This window comes from Sphaeramia orbicularis, chromosome 4, assembly GCF_902148855.1.
Source record: "Sphaeramia orbicularis chromosome 4, fSphaOr1.1, whole genome shotgun sequence".
Taxonomy (NCBI): domain Eukaryota; kingdom Metazoa; phylum Chordata; class Actinopteri; order Kurtiformes; family Apogonidae; genus Sphaeramia; species Sphaeramia orbicularis.
In genome coordinates, this window is record NC_043960.1 from 52,476,067 (window position 1) to 52,493,692 (window position 17,626).

Consider the following 17,626-nt stretch of genomic DNA (forward strand, 5'->3'; position numbering starts at 1 on the left):
TCCCGCCCCCTCCCCTCCTGGTGTGGAGCACAAGCTGTGACTATATCTTGTCTTGTTGTGTGCTGTCTGTTTCCACCAGAGGATCAAGGAGCGTCCCCCGTGAACGGGCCATCTGTAGGCTCCTACCAGAGCACAGGGAAAAGGAAGGTGCACACCAAGAAGAAGAAAGGCACCATCACTGCCAACGTCACTGGCACCAAATATGAGATTGGTATGGCTACTTATCACCAATATACATATAAAAATAATGTTTCAATTAAAAATTAACAACAACCTATAACAGTGTGCATGTATTATAGTACAAGATTTAAAATTAAGAGCAAGATTGCAAAATGAAATACGAATATGGACAAAGATAAAATATCTTTTGATCAGAGAGATCGTTTTAACTAAAAAGCCAGTGTAGGATGAAAAGGGGCTTTTGGTGATGACTGATGAAACCATTTCATTGAGCATGTTATCCTAGTATTGACGTTTTGACTGGAAACAAGGGAGTAGTCTCAAACAGCTAAGTAGCAGTGAAAATGGTTATAGCTCCAGCTGTCGTGTTAGGATTCCTTGAGCGATCCGCAAACGACTTCCATAGGCACCAGTAACATTCATAAACAGACAGTAAAGCACCACTGGTCTTGTTTGGTAAGTAAATTTTATGTCCCATCATTATGTTGAACAGACGGACTGTTCGGGTGGTCCTGCAGGTAAGATTAATACTCTGGAACAGTGAATTGTATATTCATTTTGGAAGCACTGCTCAGTATAGTCCAGTCAGTTCCTCATAACATTGCAAATCCAATAACAATGTTGTCCCCACAATAAAATCTAATTTACTGTGGCGAATTGTTTGAAGGAGGTCGCTGTTATTTAGCGTCTTAAATTAAACCTAATAGAGTTGCCATCCAGTGAAACAGTTCACACAGAGACAGCTTGGCATAACGTCCATATATAAATCTCTATTGAGGTAATTTAACTTGGCAGTGAGGTTTTTAGTTTTTTTCAAAGTGTTAAAAGAGCCTAGTAAGCACTCCTCACATGTTCGCTATATTGTGTGGTGGCAGAGCTCTCAAGGGTGAACTACAACCTATGAAACTTAAGGAGTCAGCAGCAGTGGTGTAGAAGTTGGGAAGGGGGGGCCGGGAGCCTGTAGTTAGGTGGACTAACTATGGTGAGAGACCCTCACAGTGGCCATTTCGAAAGCAGCACGAGGCTATTTTGAGGGAAAATTAACACTAAGGGCCAGATGGACGGTTCATTTTCACTGTTATCTTTTTTGCACCTGTCTTTTTTTGTCTCAAGACTGATTGTATTAACATAAAGGTTAAAGATCAGGGAACATGATGTTGGAAGTTTGCTTTATACCTACTGAGAAGGGACTGTACAATCAGGACCTAAGGATGCCTGTTCAGTTCAAGGTGTAGGAAGGGATTGATTATAGCTTTGTACTGCAAAGACCCCTCTGGTTAACCATAAGCAAAGGCCTGCTGTGATGGAAATCCACCCTGTTCCAGTTAGCAAAACACTGTTAGCCTCCGCTGACATTAACAGATGGGTGGAGTCACATAGGAAGCATGTTTTTCCAATCCAAGTGCCGTCATGCAACATTAGGTGAGCCTTCTCCAGGTTTGTGAAGGCTTTCAAGGTATTAATTAATACCTCATTTTGTTAGGCCATATGAATTTTTCATTACTTACTGAATAATGAATAGATGGTGGATTAATGTCCAAATGGGTTCGCCACCTATCTCTCATAGTATGGGGTTTCCAGTGGGATTTGAAAGCATTACAGACAATTAATTTATCTTTTTGAAGAGAGACATTACGATTGGGTGCTCTGCAGCTGTTCCATGAATGGTAAATATTTCTTTGAGCTTTTTGATATATAATCTCCTCTCCCATCTTAAGGTACGCATAGAGAGAATTTAATTTGACTAAAATATAACCTAGAGCAGCATAGTTAGGCAGTGGTTAGCTGGAAGTGGGTTCAATCCCAGCACCGTTCTGTGTGCATGTTTCCTCCATGGCTCCCACAGTCCAAAGGGATGCACTCAATAGGTTAACGCAGTGTTTTTCAACTTTGGGGTCGAGACCCCACATGGGGTTACCTGGAATTCAAATGGGGTTGCCTGAAATTTCTAGTAATTGATAAAAAAAAAAAAAAATCTAATAAGAAAAATATATGGTGAGTTGAGAGAAACAATCACAAAACATAGAAGACATGACAAACTTTGAGTCTGAAACTGCAGCACTGTGGTTCTGTTTATCTGTCAAATGTTCATTGTGGTCGGTTTCAGATGCTGCAGCTCTTCCATAATTCATAGTTTGAGTTATTGTTTGTTTAGTATTAATTGTCAGCCTTGTAAATCCAAGCTGGACTGACTGTACATATCCTGACCAAAGAAAATCAAATTCTCACTTTGTGCAGTAATCTACACCTGGCTTTTCTGCCTCCATCCATAATAATAATTTACAATATATAGCCTAAATGTCGACTAAAACTAACATTTATTTGCAACATAGTATAGCAAACTATTACATGATCAAAAATAAATTAATTTTAGCAAAAAAAAAAAAAAAACATCTCAGTTTTGAATGTCTGGGGTCGCCAGAAATTTGTGATATTAAAATGGGATCACAAGCCAAAGGTTGGGAACCACTGAGTTAACGAGTCAGTCTAAAGGGGTCATAGGTGTGGATGTAAGAGTGAATGGTCGTTTGTATGTAGATGTCAGCTCTGTGATGACCTGGCGACACATCTTGGCTGTACTCCACCTTTGCCTGTTGGTGGCTGGGGTGAGATAAAGCGCCCCCGTGACCCTCTCGAGGGTTAAACAATTAGGAAAATTTATGAATATACAAATGAATATGTGAACAAAATCTTAGATGTATCATCTTAGTAGAGAGTTTTGATTAATACATTGATCTGATCTTTGCTGATTTTCCATCCACTGTTCAACAGTAGGTTGTTTTCTCATCGTGAATGTTACTATGCCTTTTTGGCTCTCTTCTGTGAATTCGCTATGATGCCGATTATTTAAATTTTGCTCATTCTGTTAATGGAATAGAAATTCACAGGAGTGTTTTTGTCCCTCAGTTCGTATAGTCATCAGCGAGATGGACTTTATCAAGACCCGGGATGATGACGAGACTGCCAACCTCATATGGAATGACTCGGCTGTGCAGCACGAGAAAATTGCTGAGCTCAGGAACTATCAGGTAAATGCACCGCTTTGGTGTCAAGTCAGCACACCTTTGTTTGGGGTCATGTTGGCCTTTAGGTTGTAGAAGAGAACTTAAGAGTGGAAAGACGGCATATCTGATTGCTGTGCTAGATGGAAAAATTGGGATGTTAACCTTTCCGATCCATTCATGTCGCACCAGTTTTAGTCGTATAGCTCATCACAAATCACAGAAATGTCTGAGGGGCTGAACAGGCTTTACACTACATGCTCTGTCTTCAAGCCTGGATTTGGATTTGAAAGGAAAAAGTCCCCTGAAAACCTTTCAGTGGGAAAAAGTGTTGAACAGACATAGAGCTAGGTCACAGCATGAACAGAAATGTGGTCATAATAAACTCATATCGGTTTATTAAGAAATTGGCTCATGTTTAGTCCTGAGTTAAAGTTGGAGAAACCAGACGTGTACTTGTGGCTCTAAAGTATCAATAAAATATTTGATAAGGTGAAAATTACATTAGACTAAAACTATGTAAAGGTCATAAGATGAAAAGGTTGTAAAAGACAAAAACACACCTTTAGTCCCCGGTTTTGTGATTTTATTTTGCTCAAGGTTTAATAAATAAAATGACTGCAATTGGAGTAAAAATTTGCTGTGGCTTTAAACAAATGTTTAGGACTTGGAACAAAAAATACTTTTACTGTGGTTTATTTTCTTTGGACCTTATGTAATATATGGCACTGCAACTAAACTTGTTATTTACTTGGATTTATTATAAAACTAGATGGTATTTCACCATTTTTCACTGTCACCATCTTGAAATAAGCAGGATGATGTTGTCGGTTGGTTGTCTCTGCTTTCAGCTGTACACCAATAAGAGTTACTGGAATAAAGACATGATTCAGATACCTGTTGGTCATAACTGCCATTACATGTCATTATAACATGCTCATAATATTACAATGAGACTTTAAACATTAAATATGTCAGGTCTGAGCAGATCCGGTTCAGATTTTCTAACAGGATTGGATTCTGTTTGATCACATGACATCTAGTTATTAAGCTGTATATGTGATGTTAAATAAACGCAGCCTACACACAGAAAACCAAACCTAAAGAACAATGAATACTTTGGAATGATTTAGTTATAATACTGTGTGTTTAACCTTTGGTTTGTGAGATTATCAACCCCCTTTTTAACCCATAAAGACCAAAACATCCACCACTAACCAAAATCACCAACTGGTCTAAAATGTTTGAGAATTTCTGATCCATGAATCCTATTAATACATGTAAATAATTGGTGTAAAATGCAGTTTGTCATCTTTTCATGGCCATCAGATATGACCCATTTGGATGTTCTACAGCATTGTTTCACCAGTAAAACCCATGGAGTTGGATCAATGACAGTGGATGGACACACTTGTTTTTATATTCAGTTATGGATATCTTTGCTACAAAAGTCACTTTTTCTTCAGTGTTGTCTGTTTTTTGATATGATAATCCTCAACTTTACTCTAAGCTTTTAGGAACATCTACATGATCAGTTAATCAACTACATGAAAATACCTGATTTTCATTGGAGAAAATGCAAAATTCAGAGGATAATATTAGAATAATGGTTGTAAATCACTTAAGAAAGATTAAACAGAGAGAAAAAAAATTGTTTGGGAACTGCAGCAAAAGTAGCACTGGGTCTTTATGGGTTAATGTGGTTTGACAGCTTGAACATTCCAAGAAATAAACCACATTCATACTTTTCAGTGTTTCAGGTCCTCTTTAAAGACAAATGAAAAATATGAGAATAAATATAATTGTGATGACTTAAAAATATTAGGATAACAATATCACTTTGACACTCCCTAATATACATACTTTATATTATATCCATCAATGAACATGGATAATACAGTCCATTGAAGATGCTCAGTTACTTTCAGGCAAAGACTTCCATTGCTGCTCAGCCTTAGGTCTACTCCCTGTAGATATGCACCCGTACCCTCTGGAGTTGAGTCTTATGGAGCACCTCCAAAAAACATGGCTTGTCCTTGACTGATTTTTCACCAGTAAGCTAAATAATACCAACATGCTAATAATAACCTGCCTGTAGCAGTGTGTGTCAGTACCTGTAAGAAAGTATTTCTTTATAGAAAAGGTCCTTTGACATGTAGCACTGCAGAAGAAAAGAATTTGAATGATGAGAGAAACACTACTTCAGCAATCAAATGCATGGAGAATTTAATCTAAATTATTTTACCTTAAAGGTCCTGTACAGACTTTCTGTGTGATCTTGAAAAAGTCTCATTTTTATATATATGCCTGATCGTAGTCTGCAATTTAAAATGAGATTATCAGCACCAAAATATTATTCATCTTATTCATCTACTCCATCCATTATCAGTTGAATGGAAGAGTATGAAAACAGAAGAAAAGAATGGGGAAGAACATGGAAAGTAGTGGGGAATGAAATAGGTGTAATGCCGGAGGGTATTAAAGGGAAAGGTATCCTAGTTTCTTGCTGCACCATTTTAAACTTTAAAGGTGCTGGAGACTTTCGTGACCAATTTTTCATCAAATCTGTCAAACCTCAGTCATAGCCTAAGTATCACGAATCTGTAAGTCTTTCTGTGATTACTCACCTGAATCTCTTGCATTACGGTGAACAATTTCGAAGTGCCATCCACTATTAACAAACCGTGTGTTTACAAACCGATCTGGGAGGTCACTCGGGCATCTTTGGAATTTTGTCGCAACGTGCATTGTGGGAAACAGAAGTTTGTGCAGCCATTTGACAGTGGCAGCACGACCGTATCGTATTATATGGATGAAACAAACATGCGGAAACGGCTGTAGGAATATGCATAGAAGGAAGGGAGTTCCTGCCGTTTCCGATCGTGTCTGTTCCACCTGCTGCTGTCAGGTGGCTGCACGAGCCTTCACTTCCCACAATGCACGTCGCAACAAAATTCCGAAGATGCCCGAGTGACCTCCTGGCTTGTTTGTAAACACATGGGCTGTTTATGGTGGATGGCACTTTGAAATTGTTCACCGTAATGCAAGAGATTCAGGTGAGTAATCACGGAAAGACTTACAGATTCATGATACTGAGGATATGACTGAGGTTTTACAGATTCGATGGAAAATTGGTCACGAAAGTCTCCCTCACCTTTAAAACGTAGTGCCTGTTCCAAAGTGCTGGAAGGTGGGAAGTTGCAGACGTCCAACTCAGTAAAATGCATTGGAACGTCCATCGAAGCCGGAGGTCCTCATTGCAAAGTGGGGCCAGATTGAACTACCCCAACCTCACTGCAAATCAACAATGTGGTGTCGATGCAACAATGAAAAAAAAACTTGACAATGGATAATTACCTCATCCGTCGTTTCACCTCTTCCATCTTCTTTGTATATGTGAGAATACTGTGCTGTTGACAGTCCAAATGCCTCTTCAGTTAGAAAGCAAATACGAGCTTAGATCTGTGGTCCTCCATATTTGTTGTTTCTGTTCAACTTGGATTGTCTGGTTTGCTTTGAGGTGGAATGTAGTTAACTCCAGGTGAGATACATCCTACCTTCAAGCACTTTGGAACAGGCCAAATAAAGGGCTTCCACATCACCCAGCTTTACTTACTTGCCTCACCTTCTATCAGTGGAAGTGAAGACGAAAAGAAATGAGAGGAGGATGCAGTAGTGGAAAATTTTAGGATAGATGTTGCATTAGAAAGCAGTGTAAGATTAATTACAATGCAATCCTGGAACCGGTTAAAATAAAATATAATTAGATGAAAAAAACAAAGGCAGAGAACAGGAAAGATGGATGGACCAAGAGAGTCCAAGGGAGCAGGAGCAACAGGAGTTTACATGGAGACAGATGAGAAGACTGACAGGTGGATGGACAAGTTGTGAGTGGAGGGGGTTTCAGATGTCACTGGTGATGTTGATAAGAAGGGCTTAAACAAGAAGGGTTGCCCTGAGTTGGATTGTACTAGCCATCTAGCCGTCTTACCTCTGTTTGACCTCCCTGTCCTGCTGAGTGAACTCCGCGGCTCCCCCTTGGCTCGGGGCATTCGCCATCTATCTTCCGGCATACTTATTTGATTAGACCGGGCACTAATGATCGATTAAATCACAGACTAGTCAGAGAGACTATGGCTTGTTAGAATAGGGGCAGCGAGAGTTCAGTTAAGTAGATTGAATATTACAAATCCTGTAACAGCTTAACATGGAGCAATGTGGCTAATGTTTCACATAGAAGTGCTGATTTACCGTCGATTGTTTTCGCTTTGTCCCTTGCACTGTGGTGGTGTTTCATTAGATCATTTCTCAAAAGAAAAGTAGAAGTCCCTCAACAATTGGTTTTGATTTCCCCTCACGAGCCACGTTGTCTCGCAGCATTGGTGTAATTGTGCAATCTCTTCCGAATCCCTAATTACGTCTGTCTCGTTTGGATAATAATCACGGATTCCTTTTACACTCTGCATTCTTGTTTTTCCCCCTCATCTCTCCCTCTCTCCCTCCTTTAATTTTTTTCCTTTTTCCTCTCAGTGATGTACTGTGAGAGTTTGCTGTCAAGTTTCAGTTCATACGAGCCTAATTAACGCCCCTGTTCAGGCTCATTTGGTCAAAGAACACAGAAAACTCAGAGATTTTTTTTTCTTTTAACCCCCACCCCCCTTTCAGCGCATTCAGAGCAATTCATTCAACTGTCACTGCAGGAGCTTGCGATGCAGAACCAATTACCTCGGCCCCTCGGAGTTGAGATTGATCGTTTTTTTTTCTCTTCGCCTCTTCCCTCCCCAACCTTTAAAACATAAAAAAAACACGGTAAACTAAATAAGGGTTGAGAAAGGTCTCAGCGTCACCTTTTTGTTTTGAGTCTGTAATTGGGCATAAATGTCAGAACATTGTACGCTCACTTCAGGTTGCTGCCTTTAATATGCTCATTTTTATGAAGGGGCGGGGGTGAAATTGAGTGGCGTAATGGTCCTAACAACATTATTATGTCTGCCTGTCCCCTCTGCAGAGAATTAACCATTTCCCAGGCATGGGCGAAATCTGCCGGAAAGACTGCCTAGCAAGAAACATGTCCAAGTAAGTCTCCTGAAGTTTGGTTTGGCTGCAGATGTGCAAGAAGAAGAGCGTTTCAGCTTTTGAGCCAAGGATTCAGCCAGCTGGCACTCTGAGAAATTACAAATGAATACTTGTAGCACTTCACAACTATCAGCCAAATAAGCTAAAAGCCCATTTCCAGAAAAGTTGAGGAATTTTCTAAAACTCTAATAATTAAATTCTGTGATTTGTTTATTTGTTTGAACCTTTAATCAATGACAACAGGAAGAAAAAGAAAAAAAAAAGTTACATCTTTTTCACTGAACAACTTCAATTGTATTTTGCAAATTTATTTTTGATGCCTGCAACACACAACATTGTTACCTTTTTACTTTTAATGTTTAGTGATCTGAAGGCACATATTTTTTCCACTTTTGGAAGTGTGATGCTTTTTCATTCATGTTATTTCCAAGACTTGAGCTACTCAGCAGTCTATAGTGGCAGTATATAGTCTGATTCTCCTCTTCATGATGTCCATACTTTGTCATTAGGAGACAGATGAGGACAACAGGCAGTACAGTCTAGCACCAGCACTCTGTTACCATAAAGCCACTCTGTGGGAACTACTACAGAATCCTGCTGAAAACAAAAAGATATTGACTTAATGCAGCATATGTCTGTAAAATTCAATCTGTGCCTTCACATCGATGATACCTTCACACATATGCAGGTCAGCTGTATGGGTACTGATGCAGCCCCAGACCATCACAGATACAGATGTAGTCCAGGACCGTCACAGATACAGATGTAGTCCAGAACTGTCACAGATATCAACGTAGTCCAGGACCGTCACAGATACAGACACAGTCCAGAACTGTCACAGATACAGATGTAGTCCAGGACCGTCACAGATACAGATGTAGTCCAGAACTGTCACAGATATCAACGTAGTCCAGGACCGTCACAGATACAGACACAGTCCAGAACTGTCACAGATACAGATGTAGTCCAGGACCGTCACAGATACAGATGTAGTCCAGAACTGTCACAGATATCAACGTAGTCCAGGACCGTCACAGATACAGACACAGTCCAGAACTGTCACAGATACAGATGTAGTCCAGGACCGTCACAGATACAGATGTAGTCCAGGACCGTCACAGATAACGATGTAGTCCAGGACCGTCACATATACCGACGTAGTCCAGGACCGTCACATATACCGACGTAGTTCAGGACCGTCACAAATACAGACATAGTCCAGGACCATCACAGATACTGATGTAGTCCAGGACTGTCACAGATAATGATGTAGTCCAAGACCGTCACAGGTACTCACGCAGTCCAGGACCGTCACAGATAATGATGTAGTCCAAGACCGTCACAGGTACTGACGTAGTCCAGGACCGTCACAGATACAGACGTAGTCCAGGACCGTCACAGATACTGACGTAGTCCAGGACCGTCACAGATACAGGCGTAGTCCAGAACCGTCACTGATACCAACGAAGTCCAAGACCGTCACAGATACAGACATAGTACAGAACCGTCACAGACGTAGTCCAGGACCGCCACAGACGTAGTCCAGGACCGTCACAGATAACGATGTAGTCCAGGACCGTCACAGATACCGACGGAGTCCAGGACTGTCACAGATAACGATGTAGTCCAGGACTGTCACAGATAACGATGTAGTCCAGGACTGTCACAGATAACGATGTAGTCCAGGACCGTCACAGATAGCAATGTAGTCCAAAACCGTCACAGGTACTGACGTAGTCCAGGACCATCACAGATACCAATGTAGTCCGGGACTGTCACAGATACCGACATAGCCCAGGACCGTCACAGCTATAGACGTAGTCCAGGACCGTCACAGATACAACTTTTGCACCTTTCACTCATAACAGTCTGTATGATCCTTTTCAGCTTTGACAAGTTAGCATCTGTTATCTACTTTTCGTGAAAACAATTTGGAATGAGTACCTGTCTTGATCATGGCAGAGGTTTCTACCATCTTTCAGTTCATTTGAGGTGAGGTCAGATCTAGAGAACTCAACAGCATTTCTACATAGAATTGATATAAATCTTTGTCCTCGTGTAATATAATGTCCGTTTGTATTTCTAGATGCAGTGCAGTAGATGCTCCTTTTCTGCCCATTTGTGATTGTTTTTCTGGAAATTGTATACTTTTGTGAAAGTATACTGTATAGTCCATCTTAAACATAAAAAAAATGAACTTTAGATTTTACAACTTAAAACCACAAGGTTCAAGGTTACTTTATTTATACCCGATTGTAGATTTGTTTTGCAGACATAGTGATTGCTTTTGGCAGTACAACAACAGAACACACACTGAACCTGTTCAGCAGTCGAGTGTTAAGACAAAAGGTGCTCAGTGTTCCACCATTCAACAGTATAGCAGCATAGATAAGTAAAACAATAAAATAAATAAATAAAAACAAGATGCAATAAAACATAATAAAAAAAAACCTCAAGAAGATAAAAACAGCCTCTGGGATAAAAACCAGGATAAGAACTAGAGGTCGACCGATTATCGGCCCGGCCGATTATCGGCGCCGATATTTGGAAATTTGACGTATATCGGTATCGGCCTTTTTTTTCATCTGACAGACCAATACTAAGAAATCAGTTTAAAACTGGGTTATTTTGGCTCAGATGCAGCCGCGCCCCTCTCTCTCTCTCTCTCTGCCCTCTGATTGGTTGACGCGGAAGCTGTCCTCACACACACAGACTGGGACTGACTTGGGATGAGACTGTGTTCTACATACATTTTTTCCATTTACTCTACATAGTGTGCAGAGCGTTTAGAGCCAGACTGATGAACTAATGCTCTGGTAAAAGCTCATCAGACTCCACCTCAGCGTGCTTCCCTAAAACAAGTGAACTGAGTTTTTTAGGCGCTCTCTCTTAATCCTACACACATGCTTTTCTATCACAGACTGTTTCCATCTCCATATAATCTACAGTCTTATTTTAACTAATTCACACACGTCAGGAGGTAATCTGAGTTAGCAGAGCTGCCGCTAATGTTTACTCTGCTCTGATGTTCTTCTGAAACATTAGTAGTAGTTGTCAGATGTAGAGCACAGGGATGTTTAGTACAGTTTCAGAAGAGTTTTCTGCATTTACCTTTGTGTGTTTTCTCTCCGGAGCTTCTCACACCAGAAAACTTCACCTCTCCGTGGTTTGTAGTCCTTCCGCGTCGCATTTCAATGCGGAAGGAGTACACCCCCCCACCCCCCACCCCGTGTCAAATAGTGCTGCTATGGGGCTCTGACCGCATGCGTCGGTTTCTGACTATTTGGGATGAGACTGTGTTGGTATGTAATGTAATAGTGTGTGTTTGTGTTAAAGTCACATGAAGAACTCTACAACTCACAACTACTAATGTTGCTGTGAGCTTTCTAGTCCTATGATCTGAAAATTAAAGTGAAGATGAGACAGAGTCAAATTCAGAAGTGATTTATCTGAACATGGTGGAACATTTTAAATCCTGTGTGTGCTCATTAAAGCCCTAAAGGCTGTTTGTGTTCTGTCAGGAGTTTAACTGCACTCAAAGCAACTATTATACTTTTTTATGTAGCTTTTGTCATATTAATCATTAATAATGTAGCAACATAGTTTTGAATGACAGGGTCCCTGCTATCGCATGGTAAAATATAAAATTTAATAATGAAATCAACTTAAGGCTTCCTAAATGCTGTCATAAATGAAGCATGATGAATTGAGCATATGTCAGCATGTGGCCCAAGAGTTTACAAGAGTCTCCCTGTATTTTTGTTGTTTGAACTTAAAACAAAGATAAGTCATTATAGTTATATTTAAATTTTACTTTATTTACTGTGGAAAAATTTAAGGGAGCTATTTATTTAAGCTTTTATTCAACTTTATAAGAGATGCTTCTGAGTCTAGGAAATCCATGCCCTTCTGGAGCTATTATTTTCTATTTGTTTGATTAAATAAACATGCTTTAGGCATTTAAACGAAGTTCAGTGTTTGCATTATTCAAAATTTTTCATGCCAATTTTTACACTTTTACTGCAAATGAATATCGGCTCTAAATATCGGTTATCGGCCTCTTCTAACTACTATTAATCGGTATCTGTATCGGCCCTGAAAAACCCATATCGGTCGATCTCTAATAAGAACATAAAATTTTAAAATTAGAGTCACAATAATAATAAATACAGCAAAGAAATAGGATAAATAACTAAAATAAGTAAATAAAGTGCCATGTCACTATTTCTTATTGAGCTCAGTAATGGTAACAGGAACAAAGCTGTTTTTAACGCTGTGTCCAACACCTTGGGACTAATCACAAGACTGATGACATTAAGTTAAATCTTAAAGAATGAATTGTTGCTGTTGAGAAAGAGGCCTAAGGTGTTTTATCACATCCTTCCATCACCATCCATTCCATCTTTGTCTCTCCAGAATGATCAAGTGCCAGCCTCAAGAGTACAGCTTCATACCCAAAACGTGGATCTTCCCTGCCGAGTATACTCAGTTCCAGAACTATGTCAAAGAGCTACGCAGGAAACGCAAGCAGAAGACCTTTATTGTCAAACCTGCCAATGGAGCCATGGGTCACGGGTAGGTCAAGAGGGTGGTAACAAGTACCCCAGAGCATTCTAACACACACAAGCTACCAAGCTGGCAGAAGGATGAGGATAGAGTGACTACAGAAGACTGAGGGAGAGAGGAAGTGAGTGAGGAACAAGGGAATTAGAGGCAGAGCAGCTAGAGGACAAGCACAACAAAACAAGTCAGTAAGAGCTTTGTGACCCTGACATGAGTGTCTGTGGATCTGGCATTATGGCTGGGACCAGATTGAGTATTTGAGCTGATAGGGTGTGCTGAATCTCATTGTTGGCCTCATTGTCCTCGATGGCCACACTCTTCATAAATCAGAAGTTATCACTGCCAGTGGAGGACACACACACACACACACACACACACACACACACACACATACACATATAATACACACATGGACCCTGGCAGTTACTGTAGTTCCTCCCCTGAAGGTCTCTGCATGTGATTATTGGATTCGTTTATGAGGCCCCATCAGCAGAGACTAGTCAGACTAGAAAATGGACCAAGATGTCTGCTGCAGGGAAGCCTGTCTCTCTACAGCATCTCTTTATCACAATACAGGCAGGTTGAGATACCTGAATGCATACTGCATACTAGCAAACCACCACGGTTTGTTTTCGCTCTCCTGACAGGTGACTCTCCTAATGAACACCAAATCCCAGTTCTTCCTAAACTGCACACATTCCTTACAAGATCTAGCGAACCTGTACAACCTAAAGCAATCATTTGTATAATCCCAGCAATCAGTGCAGCTTTTGTAAAGCTAAACATGTTTTGTTTTTGTTGACAATGGCAAAAAAGCTATAGTGAGAAAATAAGTTTTAACAAAATGGCAGATTTTGAACACAACAGCTTACACTCATGAAGTTCATAGTCAAACCTGGGTCTGTCAAAAGTATTACATAACAGTCCTATCACCATATTACTTGAAATAATGGCAATTGCTCATATTCATTGTCTCCATTCACCTGAATAAACACACCTGGATAAAACAGATAGCGTATTTGTCCCTATCGCCACATATTTGTCAAGAGAAGTCATGTTCTTGTATATTCCAGCAATAAGATTTGTATATTTATCTTAAGTCTATTTCTTAGAATAAATTTACAAAGCTCTAGTGCTTAAATAAAAAAGAAAAGCCTTAAAAGCAAACAAATGCTGTATTTTCACTTCTATGTTCCAGTGTTCAGTGCAATATATGACTCTTCATTAGAGGTATAGTATGTGTATAAATAAACTACTGTTAGGCTTATACTATAGTACTGACTTGAACTCAGGAGACCAGTGTATTACTATCAATAATTATTTCTGTGATTATTTCTTGAATTAACTCCTCTGAAAATGAGGAGGTTTAGGAAGTTTTGTTTTTGGAGACAGTTGAGCTGCTTTCGTCATCGAGTACAAGTGCTTTCTATCTGCCTCCTCTTCAAGGTAGGGACTGTGAGGATTCCCTTGGGCAGAGCCAGAGAACCCCTGAGGGATGATATCTCCTCCCAGGAGTTGCTCTAATTTGGAACTTTCCCTGAGTGAGCAGGGACATTTTGGCTGCTCTGCTCACTCTGTTGCCACCACAGCACTGCTCGGTACATGTGAATCAAGGTTATAGATGGATTCATTCTGATAATAAATTGTTCAGTAAAAGTTAATGCCCACTGTAATTTGGTGTTGGCAGTTTTGGGAATTCCATAAAATTTAATGTGTTGAATTAACTTTTAGATTTGTTGTTACTTTGACAAGAAATGGATCTTAGTGATGCTCACTGAAGTGTTGAAGTCTTGATTTCAGTTCCCTTATCTCATGATGTTCGGGAATTAAAACCACAACAATTTTTAGCAAAGCTCAAATGGTAGTGGACTTTCAATAACAGCAGTTTGAAGCAGGAGGATGACTGATTAGACAATATCATTCCAATTTTGACAAAGAAAAGTCCATCATGCATATCTCAATTGAACTTTCTCTCCCTTTATTAGAAACTTTAAAACTGGAAGTGAACAAACAAGACAAACAAAAACCTAAATAAGTAAATCTGAATCACTCAAAATGAATCAGTAAATGTTGAACTGAATATCAAAACAATTTTTGTCTTTTGGGATATTATTTTCCTTTAAAGTCAGTAAATGTCAGCAAAATTGGGTGCTGTCTGATGTCTGACCAATGACTAAGAAAGACTCAGTTTGAAGGAGAGAATTTAAATGTCAGGAGTAGCATGGATCCCATTTACATCCACGCTAATACTCCGATCATTATCCTGTTTCCGAAGTTGTCAGATTATTCAAATGATTACGTAAAAGGTATACAGCAGTAATCTGATCATGAGAACTCAGATTAACACCCCAGGATTTCTCCTCAATACTCCGATGTCTTCCTGCAAGTATGCAGGTTATTCCGATTCATTTCTTTCTTTTACATCTTTACATATGTAAACAATTACAACTGTAGAAAATGGAAGTTACATAGTCAAACATGAGTGGAAGATAATATATCGGGGAGTTTGAGTCTACCATCATCATGTATGTACTAGGGATGTAATGGTACAGGTAATCCACGGTTCGGTACATATTGCGGTTCTTGAGTCATGGTTCACAGTATGGTTTGGACGCAGAGCCCGGCTGTGCGCCGAGACATAGGAGCTGATGGAGAGCCTTACGGTTTATGTTCACATGTTATGTTCACTTTACGTACGTAAATAGGTAGTCTGTTTCTAACATTGTCATGTGTCACTGCCTTCATACTACCATGTGTCCTGTGCGTTGAAATGAGTGTTTTTCACCATCCACCAGAGGGCACTGCTCTTAATTACTATACTGGTCAAATTCCGTGAGGAAGAGTAAAGTTTTTTGAGAAGAAGAAAGTCAATAATAACAAACATGGCAATAATAGTTTTACTAATGTGGATACTAATGTTGATTTTGAGAAGGGTAGCTGTCATAAATATGTCAGTCGTTTTCCACTAACTCACACAGTCGCATTTTGAAAAGTTCCACTATTTATGGAAATTATTCTGTTCAAATCTCAACACTGCCTCCACGGTTCCTGGTGGTACTGCTCCGTATTCTCCGTCTGGGTACACATCCGCAAGCTCCCGGAAACTGACAGAATTACCTATGTAAACTGTGTAGGGGACAGACAGAACGCTCCGTTTGTATCTGTCTGGGTCTTTAATGTAGAGCATAAATGGGCCCTTACTCGGAACTGGATCAGAGTTCCATTTAAGTCAAACGGGCTGGGGTGCAGCGCACAGCTGGTCAGAGCCCCGGTGGTATGCTGCACCCAGCTGGCTCTAGCCGGGCTCAGTGTCCGGCTCCAACGAATGACCATAGAATTCCGTAAGTCAGTCATCTTGTAAAGCTCTAATATAAATGCGAGTTGTCCAGAAATGTCATTTGAAAATGACAAATGAGCAGTACCACAATACATGCTTGTATTGAACCGCTAGGGGCGTACCGAATGGTATAACATGTACCGTTGCACCCCTAGTACGTACGTACTCCAAAAGAAATCTAATAATCGACTGGAGCGTCTAAACCAGGGTTTTCGATTATCACATTTCTTATTTTTTCAGATCTGATTATTACAATTATCTGGTTTCTAACTGTTAATGAAGTTTTATGGTCATGTAAACAGGCTCATGGTTAGGGAGGCACCATTTGACTATGAAGGAGAGACTTTTTGTGTCTGGTCTGGTTTAGACAGGTCTATCTTGCCTTGAGGTGACTCTCAGGTTTGAATGAAGTCGACAAGTGATAGACGGACTCACTGAGATATATCAGCACAGGATTATGTAGTTGGAACGAGCATTTTCATGAAAATATTTCTGCTGCAAAATGTGGGCCTTAATTTTTTTTTTAACAGTTTATTTTATTTAAAAAAATAAGTCAACAGCACACTAATTACTGATTATAATTCAGTACAGTAATGCTGATTCTCATGTTGGATTTATGAGCATACAACCACCGTATAAGACGGCCCACAGTCATTCCCAGTGGTTTCAGTTTCATTCATTCAAGTGTTGTTGCCTTTACTAATAATTCTCTTTCATAAAGTTAAACACAAACTTAGTTAGGCCAAACTGAATATGAGTTTGCTGAAATGTTGCTCAGATTGTGACAGATTCTTCAAGTATTCTGTTTAATTTTCATTCTTTGAAAGTGTTAACCCTGAAGTGCATGCAGAACTCCCTTATATTGCATTTAACAACGGTGCCAATAGGTGGGGATATTGAAGTAGGAGTAATTCAGTGTGCCTCACCTCTCACTCTAATTCTCTTTGAATTTGTCCTTTCTGCTCTAACGTGAGCATTACTTAGAACTCCTTGCTGCACTAAGCCCTTATTTATTAAAGAATAAAAGGGAGCAAAGGCTGAATTATTGCAATACATTAAGAAAATGAAAGATGATGAGTTTAGTTCGACCACTCAATGGCGGGCGGCTCACAAGATTAGATTTTTTTCCTCTTTTTTTTTTTTTTCTTTTCGCAGTGTGACGCGGCAGGAAATTAAGTTATATCTACCCCCTGTAATTTATTTTTCCGTCGGTCGACTAAATGAAGTTATTGTTTGTGTTTGAAGTGCAGCTTGTTATAACGGGAACAAAATAAAACGCGCGTGCAGGGCTTAAAGAGGCGAGATCCCCTTTGGTGCCAAATTAAATAGGCAGGGGAGAGTGGGCTGTGATTATCTGACACCCAGCTCATCAATCATGTCATCTTCTCCTCAGCTACTCCTCCTCAACTAACTAACACTGTTAACCCTGTCCTCATCATTCAGCTTGCTGTCTTGCCTGTTAGTAGGT

At 39.9% G+C, this 17,626-nt stretch overlaps 1 protein-coding gene across 2 annotated transcripts in view; it reads left to right on the forward strand.

Moving 5' to 3' along the window:
- ttll7 (tubulin tyrosine ligase-like family, member 7) overlaps positions 1–17,626 on the forward strand; it is a 154,574-nt gene that overhangs the window by 14,409 nt on the left and 122,539 nt on the right. For both annotated transcript variants that reach the window (XM_030132505.1, XM_030132506.1), the window contains exons 3-6: positions 80–211; positions 3,088–3,209; positions 8,191–8,258; positions 12,675–12,833. In XM_030132505.1, the coding sequence (XP_029988365.1) occupies positions 80–211; positions 3,088–3,209; positions 8,191–8,258; positions 12,675–12,833 (481 nt within the window). The remainder of the gene's footprint in view (positions 1–79; positions 212–3,087; positions 3,210–8,190; positions 8,259–12,674; positions 12,834–17,626) is intronic.